The 15391-nt window shown below is 38.3% G+C and overlaps 1 protein-coding gene across 2 annotated transcripts in view; it reads left to right on the top strand.

Moving 5' to 3' along the window:
* The first annotated feature begins 6646 nt into the window (after nt 1-6646).
* The window catches only part of LUZP2 (leucine zipper protein 2), a 429416-nt gene continuing 420671 nt past the window's right edge, over nt 6647-15391 (top strand). Inside the window, exon 1 of one of the 2 annotated variants that reach the window (XM_031026653.2) lies at nt 6647-7031. In XM_031026653.2, coding sequence (XP_030882513.1) covers nt 6970-7031 — 62 coding nt within the window. In that variant the 5' untranslated portion in view covers nt 6647-6969. The remainder of the gene's footprint in view (nt 7032-15391) is intronic. The other variant, XM_031026657.2, reaches the window with a different exon arrangement.

Genomic DNA, 15391 nt, shown 5'->3' with positions numbered 1-15391 from the left:
TGTTACTCCAAAAGCCTGGCTTTTGTGAGTCTCAACTAAATACTTGAGGTGTTCATAAAGTACGTTGAGGGTACTCCATTCTGGCCAGGTGAGAATTCTGATATCTCATAGTAGTTAAAAAAGTCTGGTATCTCTATTCCAGACTCACTGCAGCTGCAAGTTAGCAGAACTAGGCCTTTCAGAATCTGGTCTGTGTTTATGCAGCCCAGCCCTTGGCCAAGGACCTACGGCAAACCGCCATGCAGTATTTTGGAGGGTTTTTTTTTTGTAAAGCATCTCCTTCTCTGGTACTATTTTCTACAAATTCTAGGAACTTTAGAAAATCAAAACTCTGATTTCTGCCTCCTCAGCTCAGTAGGATTATTGTTTTCCTTGTATTGTACCTCCTGGTACCATGGTAGTTAAGATGCTCCTCTTGAGAAAGCTGGTGTGAGCATGGGCTTGCTTTCTGGAACCCTACTCTTCCTATTTATCAATGAAAATAGTCCTCTCATCTTTTTTTTCAAATTTCATATTTGTTTAGAGTAGGAGGAAAATTCTGATACCAATTATTCCTTCATGCCTAGAAGCAGAATTCTCATGATTAGTTATATTGAGTTAAATATAATGTTGGATGAGAAGATGTCTTTGAAAACCATATGTCTAATGTTACATACATACACTGAGCAAAGAGAAGCTATGCCTTAGAAATCTTGGTTTAGCAATGGTTTTATAATGAGAGATAGTCATAAAAGAGGGACTAAATTGGGCTTTAAATGTATCTGAAGAAATTCACAGAGATAACTGTGTGTGGCAAAAGGAAACACATACTTACTCCCAGAAAAATAAGAAATGCCATTGATTTAAAAAGTTAGGTGGAATTTAACTGAGTGGATTGGTTGGGCAGACCAGATTCCTTTGTAAATATATAGCAAAATATGAAAATACTGTTTAAAAGACTTAAAAAATTATACACTGAAGAATTGCTGTGCTCATTATCAAAGACTTCTTCACTTTACAAGAGGATTAATTGAGGTCTCAGTACCCTGGTGAATTCCCAATATAATTGCTTGCCAAAAGCAGATTTATAATGTATCTCCTACATTTGGGTAAAGGGAAGCAAGGCAACTATTCTGTTACTGCTTTTTCTATTTTTTTTTTTTTTCTTCAAGTAAATAAACCTAGTCCCAGGCCAACTCACACAAACAGTGATGCTAGCAAAGAGGGGGATATAGCATTATTTCGAGGACAACCAGTATAGGGTAGAAGAGATCCCTGGGTCCTTTCTTCTTCTTGAAGTTCCATTCCAGAGATCTTTGCACTGACTTTTCACCATTCATGTGAATCGGAAGGATGACTTATCAAGAGAAGGTGGGGAATTCTTTAGGTCAAAGTCATTTAATACATATGACTCGGCTCAAAAGTACTGGAGAGTATAGGGTTTGGTCTTTTTTTGCTTTTGTTTTTCTTGTTTGGTTGGTTGGTTGGTTTTGTATGGGGCACAGACACTTATATTCTTATATCCCTCTTCTCTTTCTTAGGATGTATTTGGCAAAAATAAATAGCCATATTAGAGGAAATTTCTTTGTAGACAGTTTTAATTAGCAACAATAAAACAGTGAGTATGAAAATAGAAAACACATTTTTGATGAGCCACATAAAACACCTTGTTTTGTTTTTGGGTCTTTAACCCTCAGGCCTAGAGATGTCTGAAAAAAAATTAGTGATTGACTTAGAATATACATACATAAAAATACAATTTTTATAGTATCTTCCACCTTCCTTAGTACTGAGTAAAGTGAGAAATGTCTCTGATTCTTCATGTATTTGTAGTGTAGTGAGGAACAGAAAGTATAATGACAAAATAATATTGTTAAGAGCAGCATCAAGGCAATCTAGCACATGTCCTAGACTCATGAAGGAATACTGCACCAAGTTTGTGGCAGCTGATGGGTTGATGGCCTTGATGAGTCTTAAATGAGTAAAGTAAGTTATAGGTGAGTGAGTGAGTGAACACTTCAGGAAAAGGGAGTAACATGAAACATTATAAAGTCAAGTCAGGGAAAATGTGTTACTCTGTTTGGAGTACAGTATGGAAGTTAAGGCACAGAAAAAAGACATGTATTGAAAATATTTCTGAGCATAGTTTCCTAGGCGTTTTAAGGCACTATAGAAATTTGCAGCTAAGGAGGGTCATATTGGGGGAATGGATTTGAGGAAAATATACCTGAGAGCAAGGAATATATTTCAGAATCAAGATGATAAACCCTAAATAGAGCTCTGGTGACTCTGTTTAATTTAGGTTCAGTATCGGGGTGGGGTAATTGGTATAGAGGAATACGTAGGAAGTGAAATCTACAGGACTTGGTGATTGACTCCATATGGGAGAATGGAGTTAAAAGTAACGGATGACTCCCAGGGTTGTAACTTCGGTGACTGAGTTGATGGAGGTAGGAGGGAATATACAGAAAGCTGATCAGGGAGGAGGAACAGAAGTTTAGTGTGATTGACTTTGACGTAACCAGAGGAAACTGAGGTGAGGACTCAGTGAAGAAGTCTGTGCTGGAGATATATTTTTTAGACTCATAACCACAGTAGAAATGGTAAAAGTCATAAAAGTGCTAAGCTTACCTTGGGAGGAAAAGTACAGAATTTTAAAACAGAAGGATCAAGGGTGAAACTTTAGAGGATATCAGAGTTTAGTATATAAGAACACAAAAGGAAATGCAGAAATGATGAAAACATAGCACTTTGAAGGAGAATAAATGGTGGTATAATTACATAGGGGAAATTAAATGGACTTCATGAAAACTAAGCAAATGACACCATCAAGAAAGTGAAAAGATAACCCATGGATTGGGATAAAACATTTGTAAATCAGATATCTAATAAAGGAATTGTATCCAGAATGTATAAAGAACACTTAAAATTCAGAAATCACAAATGCCTCAATTAAAATGGGCAAAGAATTTGAATAAACAAATATCCCGGAATTGTACATGAATGGCCAATAGGCACATGAAAATGTGTTCAGTATGATTAATCATCAGATAAATACAAATCCAAACCACAATGAGATACCTCTTTATATCCCCAACAAAGGCTATAATAATAAACTGAAAACACCAAGTGTTGGCAAGGCTATACAAAATTAACATATCCATGTATTGCTGGTAGGAATGAACAATGATGTAGCTATTTTGGGAAAGTTCGGCGATTTCTCAGAAAAATTAAACAGTTATCATATAATCCAGCAATTCCTCTCCTCGGTATATACCCAATGGAATTGGAAACAGATGTTCACATGGGAACTTTCATGTGAATGTTCATAGCAGCGTTATGTAAATAGCCAAAACATGGAAACAATCCTAATGATGAATGGATAAACACAATGCGGCACATTCCTACAATGGAACATTATTCAGCAATTAAAAGGAATGAAGTACTGATACATGCTATAACATGGATAAACCTTGAAACAGGAAAGAAACCAGTCACATAAGACCACGTATACTAGGATTCAATTTATATGAAATGCCAAGAATTAGGCACATCTGTAGAGACCGTAATTAGATTTCAAGGGTTGGGAGAAAAAGAAAAAGCAGGGGAATAGTGAGTGACTAGTGGGTATGGAGTTTCTTTTGGAGAGATGAAAATGTTCTGGAGTTAGATAATGGTGATTTCATAACCTTGTTGAGTATATTTAAAGAATACTGAATTATACACTTTAAAATAGTGGTGTTGGGGCACCTGGGTGGCTCAGTCATTAAGCATCTGCCTTTGGCTCGGGTCGTGATCTCAGGGTCCTGGGATCGAGCCCCGCATCGGGCTCCCTGCTCCGCGGGAAGCCTGCTTCTCCCTCTCCCACTCCCCCTGCTTGTGTTCCCTCTCTCGCTGTGCCTCTCTCTGTCGTATAAAAAAACAAAATCTTTAAAAAAAAAATAGTGGTGTTTTTGGTACCTCAGTGCTGTTTAAAAAGTAGTTTCTATATCTCCCAATCCCAGCATTTTATGGAGACTAGCCTCTCACTGTAAGTGCATCGACTTTAGTGATGTCCTTTATCCAGACTCGGGTATAGTTATTGCAAACAACTTCTGTTGAGCTGTATTGGGATTCAGCATAGGACAAGTGGTTTCAGCTAAGTGAAACTGCCGTCTGCACTGTTGCATCTTTAAAATTCATACACCAATTCTCTGAAGCCGTAAAATCAATTCTGGATTTGAGTTTTCCTGTGACAGTGTTGACAGAGTGTCATGGTGATGGAGACTTACGGTCTTGTAATTCCCCAAGAAGAAACAATGTCTGCTAAGTGGCAGATCTATACTTGAATTCAGAATATAATACCTCAGTCCTCTAAATCTGCAGGAGTTTCCGAAATCTCACTTAGGATCACCTTCCAAATGGGCTTCCCTGATGCTTGCATGCCCTTCTAAGTTCGATGTCTTTTTTCCTGCTTGCAGAAAATGCACAGAGGCCAACAAACCTTGTGGTTCTTTATCAGTATCCAATACAGGGGCATAGGTTAACTGTGAGACACAGTCTAAACAAAGTTCATTCTGATACTCTTCTTTCTTGGCTGACCATCTATAGTTGTCTATTCTTTTATGTTGTACAGCTAATAAAAAGTAATACAATTTAGGTTGGAGAATGTTTCTTCTTACATAGGTGTCTTAAAAAAATTTTCCCTCAAAAGAAATATTGTGAAGTGATACAGACTGAATTTGAATGTTATCCACTATATAAGTAACGGGTGACCTTGAGCAAGTTACTTAACCACTCTGAATCTATCACCTCAACTGCAAAAGAAGAGGATAATAGAAACCACTAGTACATTTGGTTCCTATAATTAAGACCACAAGATAATGAACGCATACTTGTTATGTAAACGAATATGTGTTCTACAAGTATGAGTGTTATTTCCTAGTATATGTATTTTTTTTTATTAACAAGTAGTCATATGTTTTTGTTGAGTATGTAACTCAAATGATCACCTTCCAAACTGAGCAGGAAATCTATTGTTAAATAATTTTGACAGGAGCAAACTGAAATACCTATTTTCCTTTGGAGTCAGAGTTCTGTTTTAGCAGAGTGTAGTGCAGTTTTTCTTTGTAAATGACATGTAACTCACAAGCGAGTTTATTTTATTTTATGCCTAGTTCTATCTATCGTCGATCCTATTGTCCAAGGGGCTGGTATCCAGTTTGCAAAAGTTATTACTCCTCTGTTTTAGTAGTCTGGGGTTTGAAAGCAATATCTGTTCTGTATAAATGTCTTAAACTTCAGTCCCATTAAAAGCAAAAACAAGAACAAATCAGTACATTAGATGATTAATTCTTTAAACTTGTATCCTTTTTAAAATAAAGCTTTATAACAAATATTTTTCCTAAAAATCATGTTTCAAAAGTTAGATTAAAAAAGATGTTTCATCTACATTTTACTGTAAGTGTCTTGCCCCTGAAAAAATGGAATGTGAGCTGAATCCTCTGGATAGGAATTCCTGTTGACCACCTGACCTTTGCCCCTCGGGGTCTTTGGTACACTTCAGCCTTTACTGAACATCAGCTTTGTGTTAGTCACTGGACTTACTTGCACTAGGTGTAATGTTCCAGGCAACGGTAGGGTTTGCTTAAGATTTAAAAGAATCAAGTTCTTTTTTTTTTTTTAAATCCAGCCTAAATTTTCATGGTCTTCAGTTACTTCATTTCTGTAATAGGGACAACATTAATTTATATCTGTCTGGGATGACTCTGGTGAGGATCAATCTAATAATGTATGAAAAAGTACCTTATAACATTTAACCAAGAAATACTGCTGGAAGATCAAAAATAAACCATGTTGTAAGGACCCTAGGATTGAACATCTCAGTAAGCGAAGTTGGCTGTTTTCCAGACTTGCTTTTACAAAAATACTACTTTGTATTAGAGTTTTTATTTTACTAATTTTTCAAAAATAAAGCTTAATACCAGATGTTTATTATAGAAATTTTGAAAAATATAGAAAACAAAATGACAGTCTTTTGCCCCCGGATACCACCACTCTGAGTGAATTACTGTTAGCATTTTGATGAATACCTAGTTATGTCTCCTCACTTGAAGGGAAGGACTCCTTCAGGTGAGTGCAATTGGGCCACCAGCTCCAACCCCACTGCCCGCTGCTGGTACTAGGGGACAGATTGAAATTTAAGGAAGATCAGAAATCTTCAAAACCCAGAAGCAGCAAACGTCTTAACTTATGTCCCGAAATCTCTTTATATTCCACGTTTCCGGGCTAAGAAGCTTGCAGTGCAGCGTTATGGGCTCAGGGTCCCTTTCTGGACACTGCTCACTCCTGCTTTTCTAACATCTGCCTCAGGCTAATCATTATGCATTTCTAATTAGAATATTTTAAACACTCTCTAGAGCGACATTTTTCCAAACACTGTAATCAGGTGAGGGACACCTGCCTGCGACTCTGAGCGTCTGAGAGTCTTCCCAGTGAATTCTGTCTCACATTCTGCCGAGTACTCAGGCTCAATTACTGGAAGATTAGATTTCTCTCTTCGCCCCCCCACCCCCGCCCCGCCCTTCCCCTCCCCTTCCTCCCTCTCCCCAGTCTCCGGAGAAGGAGAATGAATGATCAGCCCCAAGAGGGTGTGCAGCCCGGTGAGCGCAGCCTGTAGACCCGAGCGCGGGGCCCTCGCCGGGCCCCCCTCCCTCTGCCCGCGCCGCCTCCAGCGCGAGTGACAACGCGCCCTCCAGGCTCGGGAGCAGCGGCGTGCTGAACAATCCCGGGCAGGGCTCGCCTCGCTGGTGACATCACTGCCGAAGATACTCCCCGCTCTCAGTGCCTGCCTTCGCGAGGCGTCCGTCCGTTTGTCGGTTTCCTTCCGTCCGCTGCTGGAGACGGTTCTTCGCCGGCCGGGAACAGAGCCGGGCGCCGCGGAGCGACAGGACCCAGAGGAGGAGGGAGAGCAAAGGCAGCGAGGGAAGGAGGACCCCGGCAGGCGACAGCATGAAATTCAGCCCAGCGCACTACTTGCTGCCTCTCCTGCCGGCGCTGGTCCTCAGCACCAGGTGAGTCCGGGAGCCGGAGTGACCCGAGCCGAGGGGCGCTGCCCGTGTCAGGTTGGTCCTACTGCAAGTCACCTGTGGGGGCCAAGGACAGACACTTCAGCTCTTTGCATCTCCCGCCTAAGTTAAAGGGTACCTCTGTGTTTTGGGCTCTGAAATCCTTCCAGGAGAGTAGAGCCCTTTTCTAGTTATCCTAGCCCTTAGAGAAAGTCTCAGTGTTCCTACCAGTGAGGGGACTAAGCGCTTCCCCCTTCAAAGAAAACATGTTTTTCTCCAGCCCTAGTAGGAGCACAGATAACAGGCAGTGACAGACCAAAATAAAGGAAATGGAGAGACAAGGAGGGAATTGTCACCAGGCCATGTCTTTACATTAGAGCTGTCTTAATAGCCACAGAGCTTACCTCCTCTAAGTGTGTCTGATTTTAAGGTACCGGAACCAGAGAAAAATGATTAATCCTGGAAGATGGTAAGCTTTGCACAAAAGTTCCTGGACTTGTGAAATGGCCTGTTTTAAGGTCTTGAGTAGGCTTAGTGGTAGGCATTTTCATTTGGCTGTCTTGTGAACAGGTCTAATTAAAGAACACACAAGGCGATGAAAAGTTAGAAGACACTCTCAGAGTGCTGATGCAGAGACCCTAGTCAGAAACAATTAAGTACTGTACTCCCGTCACTGGCCACAGATGGGACTTTAAGCCCCAGTACAGAGAAGCTATTTTTAGTGGAGGTTTAAAATGCAGTGGTTGAAAAGAGTTTTGTGACTCCCCACTGTTGATCAAGTCCCAAAGTTGGTGATGGGTTTGCATTCTTCGTCCTCAAGAGAAGCACAAAGGTGGTCTGTTTCATTGCCCAGGACTGAGCCTTTATTCTGTATGCCCTTAACATCATACTGGCAGCAACCTCTTTCCCTTGGCTACTATGAAATAAAATAACCCTCACAGCATGAGAATCGTTTCAAATCTCTGAATGGAAACATTATCTGATTGTGCATCTGATGGAAAATGAAGAGGGGAAACAGGGTTATATCAAATTCTAAAATTAAGAATGAGGAAAACTCATTATCTGTGAAAATGAGGCAGTAAAATTCTTGATTCCATTCCTGATCTATACATCCTCTTTCAGACTCTTCTAACCAGACTTTCCTTTTAGATTGAGGACTGTTTGATTTAGCCCTAATCGTTCATAAACTTAGTCTTTCCTTGCAGACAAAGCCCAGGTGACTTTCCCAGATTAAAATGGAATATGAGTTATATATATTTTTTAATTTTTTCTAAGGGTTGCTTGTCACTTTGGTTCACAAAATGCAGATGGTTTTAAAATCACTTTGCTTCCCAGTATTTTACTAACTTGCTCCAATTACAGAACCCACTTTAATATTTGTGGTTAACTCTAAGTGACTCAGTGCAAATTGTACATCAGTCATCTTTTTTAAGTGTCTTGCCACTTACTCTGAACTCTTGTTGTAGTTTAATAATTGTGATTTCTAGAAAAGAAATTCTCAAAGTTTGGACACTTAAGTAGGTGCCTGTCATCATATGCACAAAATAATAAATATTTAAACAATAGAAACCCAGCCCACGATGATTTTTAAAGACAGTGAAAATCTCTAGTGTTCCCAAAGTGCATTTGCTTTTTAAGGATGCTATAATTTAAGTGACTCAGGAAGCTGTATAGTCTCTAGCTTTTAAAGTTTTAGTATTGGTTACATAATACAAAGAGCCATCATCTTTCCTTTTATGGAAGTGTTAATTTTTATTAGGGTAAAATTTTTAAATAGCCAACACATTTATTACAACAAAAATTAGAATTACTCATTCCTAGTTCACTTTAGATATGAAACTTCTGCAGTATCGTTTGTATGTAAAAACTTATGTCAGGTCTTTAAATTTTTCTTCTTGCAACTCAACAGAAAGAGCATGTTGGGCTTAAAAAAGTGAAACTTTTCATAATCAGTGCCCTGTCTTGTTGTGATTACTCTGTAGCAATTTATTCTACTGGATATCCGGATTACCTTGTGACAGCAGATTTGACAATGAATATTCTACTACCGAATATGTCATTTTGCAAGCAGAGATTGTATTTTAATGGTTTCTAACAGAAGGCCATTCTCTTTGTGATAGTTAAGATTTCTTATAGACATATGGTTCATGTGCAGGCTAGAACCTCAACTAAACAGGTTTGTAAGAACAGTTGCATTAGTAGAGGTGAGTTTATTGTCCTGCTGAGAAAAAACTATAGCTCAGCCATGAGCACCTGTGACAGTGGATTTTTCTAGCCAAAGACTTTTTGTTAGTTTCTTAGTCAGTGGTATTGTGTGTGAAGCAAGTGGCATTTCACATGCTTATATCATGTTGAAAGCATTAGCATTAGCAAAGCATTAGCAAAGATTTTCTTATAGCCTTTGGATGGTTTATCACTTTTATTATTAAGTTCTTTTCAAAGTGTTAAGAATGTGGATCTGAGGCTCTTAATGCAAAAAAAAAATATATATATATATATATATATTTGTTTCAACATCCCTTTCTCTGGGCATAGCTCTTTAATACCAGATTATTATCTTTCCAAGAGGCCTAAGTTTAGTTTTGTTTTATAGTAAAAATGTGTTCATTAAGGCACATGCTGCAATTAGAGAAAGATTGTTACTGTATAATAGTTTTTTATCCACAGGGATGAAAACCGTAAAACAGTTTTGCCTTTTAAATATGAATTTTTTGGATAGCTTTCTGTTTTCGTTTGCTCTTCGTCTTCACATTTCTGTAACAACTTTAGATGCGGAAGCCCAAAAATTCCATAATTTTCACCATCGTGAATGACTTCGATGCCCCTCAATCAGAGTTACTTTGTCTTGAAAAAAGTTAAATGTTCACCATCAACAATAACCAAGAATTGTTTTACTGGTAAATCCCATGGAGTTAAAAAAGAGCTGTTTAATTTTCTGGATATTGTCCCTCCTGTTTAGAAAGTACATACAAATTCAAAACATCAAGTTAATGTTATTTTTTATGAAGCTAATGCAGAAACCCATTTAACCTGTGCACAAATAAATGTGGTCAAAGAAAGCAAACATATGTTGGCTTAATAGCTTTAGAGTAGAATGACTATACTTTTTTAAAGAGCTTCCTTATGTAGAAGTATTAAATTGCTGTTTCAAGGCAGCCAGCAATTCACTTCAGAAAGAAGTAGTATAGGTATTGAAAGGAATAGTAGGGTGAAAAAATCTTTAGAAGTTCTTGGTGAAAAGGGACCCATGGAGTGCTGGAGAAGGCTTGTGCTTTAGTCTGCTGAACCTCAGTTCCTTTATGCTGTGATTCTACTCTTGATGCCTTTGGTTTATTGAGTTTTAAATGACTTAATGGGAAGAGAAACATGGCAGGGGAGGAGTGAAGGTCTACTGACTTCTGGTGGTTTTCCATCAAGCAAGGACTTTAAGCAGATGGTAGGCTTATAGTCCTCCCCATAGGAGTCACCTTAGAGGTCTCTCCTGGGCCCTCTGATCAACAGTCATACCACATGTTTACTTTGGAATCTATTTTTAGATGATATTATATATTGAAGATGCTCTAGGCTCTTATTTGCTCTGTGTCTTAAACTAACCTCAGAATTAAATTGATTTATAGGATAAAGTAAAGACTAGAATCACAATAAAAACACAATAAGCACCTTTTTTAAAAAAAATTAAGCAAATAAATTTGATGTAGGAAGCAGTCTTCCTTAATACCCCCCCCGCCCCCCCGTTGATACAAGGTAATTGTGGATTTGTTTTCCCAAGCCCTACACAGAGTGACTCTTGCCACACACACTTTTATATGGCCCTATGTACATTCCTTTGACATAAGAATTGCACTCTTCTGTATAATCAAGTTAGAGACAGGTCTTTTCTTGGCTAAGAAGGTATTAACAAGCAAATTTTTGACTTTTCGAATTTCAATTCTGGACCTTAGTTGCCTATTTCCAATAGCAATTTTTAAAATGACTTATTTGGGGATTATCTTTGTGGATTAAATTCCCCTCATGACTGATAAGAGACCCCTCAAACATTTATGATTTGATCACAACTGTCCCACACCAAACTCCATGTAATTGGAAGGAGGAATTTGACCTACCCACCAGGAAGCAAAAATCACTGAAACCACTGAGGGGTATGTGATTGTAACGATACAGTGTTTTCTCAAGAGTGTCATGAGAGCACTTGTGTGTGGTACGTGTGCTTGAGAGCCTGTTGTTGAGTGATTGCTAAAGGAAATCCCCTTAATAAATAGAGCTAAATCATTTAACCTGATTAAACAGATGTTTAATATTAAGTTTTCTTCTCCAGAAAAGAAAAAAAATCCATTTGAACTTCATAACCTTTAGAAGTTGTCCGAGATGTCTTCATTATCACACATTAGAAGTGTGCCTGCAGTATGGCATCAGGACAGTAAGATACTAGTTACAGATGCATGTCCTCATAGTCTAGTCATGTACAGAAATAGTGTTAAGGCAAAATTGGGTAAAATAGCAACAAACAGTTTAAAGTTCTAGATATGAATAGAGAAAACAGTGACTAGTGCCACTGAAGAAGTATCAGGAGTATCTTCCACTTTCAAGGACAGTGAGAGAAGGAATATTTTGTAATAAACTTTAACATCCTGCAGCAATTGCTAACCTAACATGTGATGTTAGGTAAATTGCTTATCCTATCCAGTTTTCCCATGAAGAAAATAGGACTACTTGTAGAAACTACCTGAGAGCTAAGGACTGAATGAGTTTATTTAGGAAAGGAGTTTGCATACTTCTTGGGACATAAGAAGTGATCCACCAGGGGTTAGCTTGTGCAGTTACTTTGATTATGTTCACAAAGTGTTTGTATCTGTGATTGATCAGGACATAGCAAAATAAATGAAAAATTGGATACAAGTCAGTTGAATGACAGAAAATTAATAAGAATTACGGTCCTCATCCAAAAGAAAGAAAATATTGGCAAAGAAGAGAGGAAGCAATAGAAGTAAAGAGGGTTATCTTGTTACTAGGCTGGTTCTTTCAAAAGTGTTTTGGTGGCAAAGTGCCTGGGTGATGCTTTGCACTTTGGCCAACACCATGAAAAACTGCGTTTTCATATAGAATATGATTTAGCACAGAAGTGCATATTTAGCTACTTGTATATCTATTTAAAATTTAATTGTATTTGTAGCACATAAAAATAACAAATCAAAGCCATGAGCACAGGTGTCAATAAAAGGATGCTTTGGGGGCACCTGGGTGGCTCAGTCGTTAAGTGTCTGCCTTCAGCTCAGGTCATGATCCCAGGGTCCTGGGATCGAGCCCCGCATCGGGCTCCCTGCTCGGCGGGAAGTCTGCTTCTCCCTCTCTCATTCCCCCTGCTTGTGTTCCCTCTCTTGCTGTGCCTCTCTCTGTCAAATTAATAAATAAAATCTTAAAAAAAAAAAGGATGCTTTGAAACTGCATAAGCAGGATTGATATAAAAGGTTCTACAAGTTTATTTTCTACTTGTCAATTGATTTCCCAATCTGTTAACAATCTGTGAAATACATTTTCTTTTCATTTTTCTAAATACATAACACGGATTTTTGTCTACTGTTGAGAACAGTTTGAAAACCAGTGATATAGAAGAAACTTGACTAAGTGTGAAGAATCATCACATGAAAGGGTTATCCCTAAGCTAATTTTGAAAATGACCTTAACGATCATCTAGTTTTAATTAGTTTGCACGTATTTTATCATAAACTTTTCGTAGTTTTGCCATAAATCATGGCAATCCTTAAATGAAAGTATTTTTTTGCCATAGATTATTGTGTGTGTGTGTGAACGGGTGTTGATGTCTGTTAATCTAGTGAATCATAGAAAAGGGTATGATTTGCTGCTATGGGGAGATAGAAAGCATAGATAATGTTAAGTCTGCATCGAAGAAAGGACATGTTTACTGGGGCATCTACGAACTTTGCTTCATAATTATAGGAGGTAAAAAAATATCAAAATAAACCATCACGTTCAAATACAAGCTGAAGGTCAACCAAGTAAACAATGTGCTCTGAGAATGCTTTCATAAACACTAGGAATCATCGTTATACCGTAGGTAGTGATTGCATTGCAATTATGTCTGACTTGTTTGGTGTTGCTTTCAAGTGTTTTAATCTCTTTGGATGTACTTTAAAGAGTTTGTTATTGGGAAGCATACTGTGAATATAAGGTTGCATTCTAGTCTAAAGACCGTCATTTTAGAGATGAGAAAAGTGAGGTCCAAAGTGACAGACTCTCATCTAAGGCCACATAGGGAAACCAGAACAAGGACTTAGAATTTTCCCCAATATTCTTTCTGTTCTATCATGTGACTGCTTTCCATGACATAGTTCTTCTATAATCAAGCCATCTTTGTATAGTTGGTCCCTACAATATATTCAGAATTTTTCCAGTTATCATGGAGTAAGAAGTAGTTCTAAAACATTCTCTGAGCACATATAGTCATGATAGAACAACAGGCTACTGTCAAAGGAAATCACAGCAATGCAGATTTGAACACCATTTATTTGTCTATGTTCAATTGTTTTTTGAAGAGTGAGCTGGCTTAAAAAGAGATTCCAGGTCATTTTCAAAACCCAAAGCAGTCATTAATGAGTTCTCACCTTTGTACACAATTTACCTCTCAAGCAGTATACCTCTAATGGTCCTGTTGATTTTTCAGTTCTGTTGTGAAGGTGATATTGTTGGTGCCCTTGGGATCTTTTCATTGAAACTATTTCCTACAAATGGAGTTCCTAGCTAGGCATTTGCTTTTATATTCCTCTCCTGTTAAATCTATGTTGTAATTCTGTGGTGTTGCTCAATGGGAAACACACTCAACTATCTTACAAAGATGAGTTCCTAAATATGTTCACATTGAACTTTATGGTGAACATACATTTTGTTTGGTTTATGTGTCTCTACATTTTCATCATGGCCAATGAGCAACCTATATAGCGTTACATATTTTTAGGGTCTGTTGGTCACAGATTTTATCCTGCATGTACATATTACAAGCTCTTTCTCATTGGATAGGTTTCTTAACCATCCAGACTTTAATTACTCATCTGTAAAATGGAAAATAATGTCCATCTTTTAGGGTTATTAGGATTAAAGAAAATGTGCTTAAGTGCACATAGCTGTACTTCACAGTCTTTAAGAGATCCTAAGACATGTCAGCTATTACTATAGTTAGAGAGTACAATTTAGTGTGTTAATTTTATATCGGATACCTCAAGCAACCAACATTTAATGATTTTATTGAAAATCAAAATTCCTTAAGTGAGTTGATTCTGATAAGATTTTGCTGGGGGGAGGGAGGGAGGGAATTGAGCCCAGTGATTGATCCTTGGGGGACAAATGGAAACTAAAACATGCAACAACTTGCCATCTTCCAAAATAGTCCCTGCAGCTGAGCTAAGGTATTGGTAGCAGCTATTGCAGGTTCTGGACCAGCTTCATCTCATGTCCTTACAGACGATGTGACTTCCTCCTGCCTGTCCTCCAGAGGATTATTAGGGTTTCTGATTTCCTGTCCTTCAAACTAATATTCAGAACACTTTGAGCAGAAGCACGTAGTGAGCAGAGATTACAGGAAGTATTTGCCCTGTCATATGGGTTAAATTCAAAGAATATGAACTCAGACTTTGGATTAGCCTCACTAGCTACATGACTTCATGTCAATTAACAACTCGTAGCCACACTTTCCTCATCAATAAAAAAAAATAGTGATAACAATGCTTCTCTGATTTAAGATTATTTAATAAGCTAATGTGTAAAAAGAAGAGTGTCTGGACAGAGAAATTCAACTCAATATATTTCCATTCTTATCTGATTGAAAGGGATTAGAGCAATTTTACCCTACCATAGTGTACTTTGATTTCAGAAAGTGCTGTCTTTTTTTTTTAAGATATTATTTATTTATTTATTTGACAGAGAGATAGAGAGCACAAGTAGGCAGAGTGGCAGGCAGAGGGAAAGGGAGAAGCAGGCTCTCTGCTGAGAAGGGAGCCCGATGCGGGGCTCGATCCCAGGACCCTGGGATCATGACCTGAGCCGAAGGCAGCCGCCTAACCAACTGAGCCACCCAGGTGCCCCGAAAGTGCTGTCTTTCATCAACATACATCTCATGCTGGTGTGGGCAAGACAGAAGTATTGGTGGAGAGATTTTGGAGCTCAGTCCCATCTTCGCTTATCACAGATGATAAAACTGAACGGAGACTGTATATTTCCCTTCTAAATTCATGCAGATAATTTGAGACTAAAGTAAAAGCCAATTCTGGGACATCCTAACCCATCCCAGTTAGCAGCAATGTTTAAACACCTGCAACTTCCTCAAGAAAAAATAAAGGAAACGGGTATGGCCTCAC

Source organism: Leptonychotes weddellii, chromosome 11 (assembly GCF_054177405.1).
Source record: "Leptonychotes weddellii isolate Sample4059 chromosome 11, ASM5417740v2, whole genome shotgun sequence".
Classification (NCBI taxonomy): Eukaryota; Metazoa; Chordata; class Mammalia; order Carnivora; family Phocidae; genus Leptonychotes; species Leptonychotes weddellii.
The sequence above is the reverse complement of the archived record's forward strand: the minus strand, read 5'-3'. Positions and strand labels throughout refer to the sequence as shown.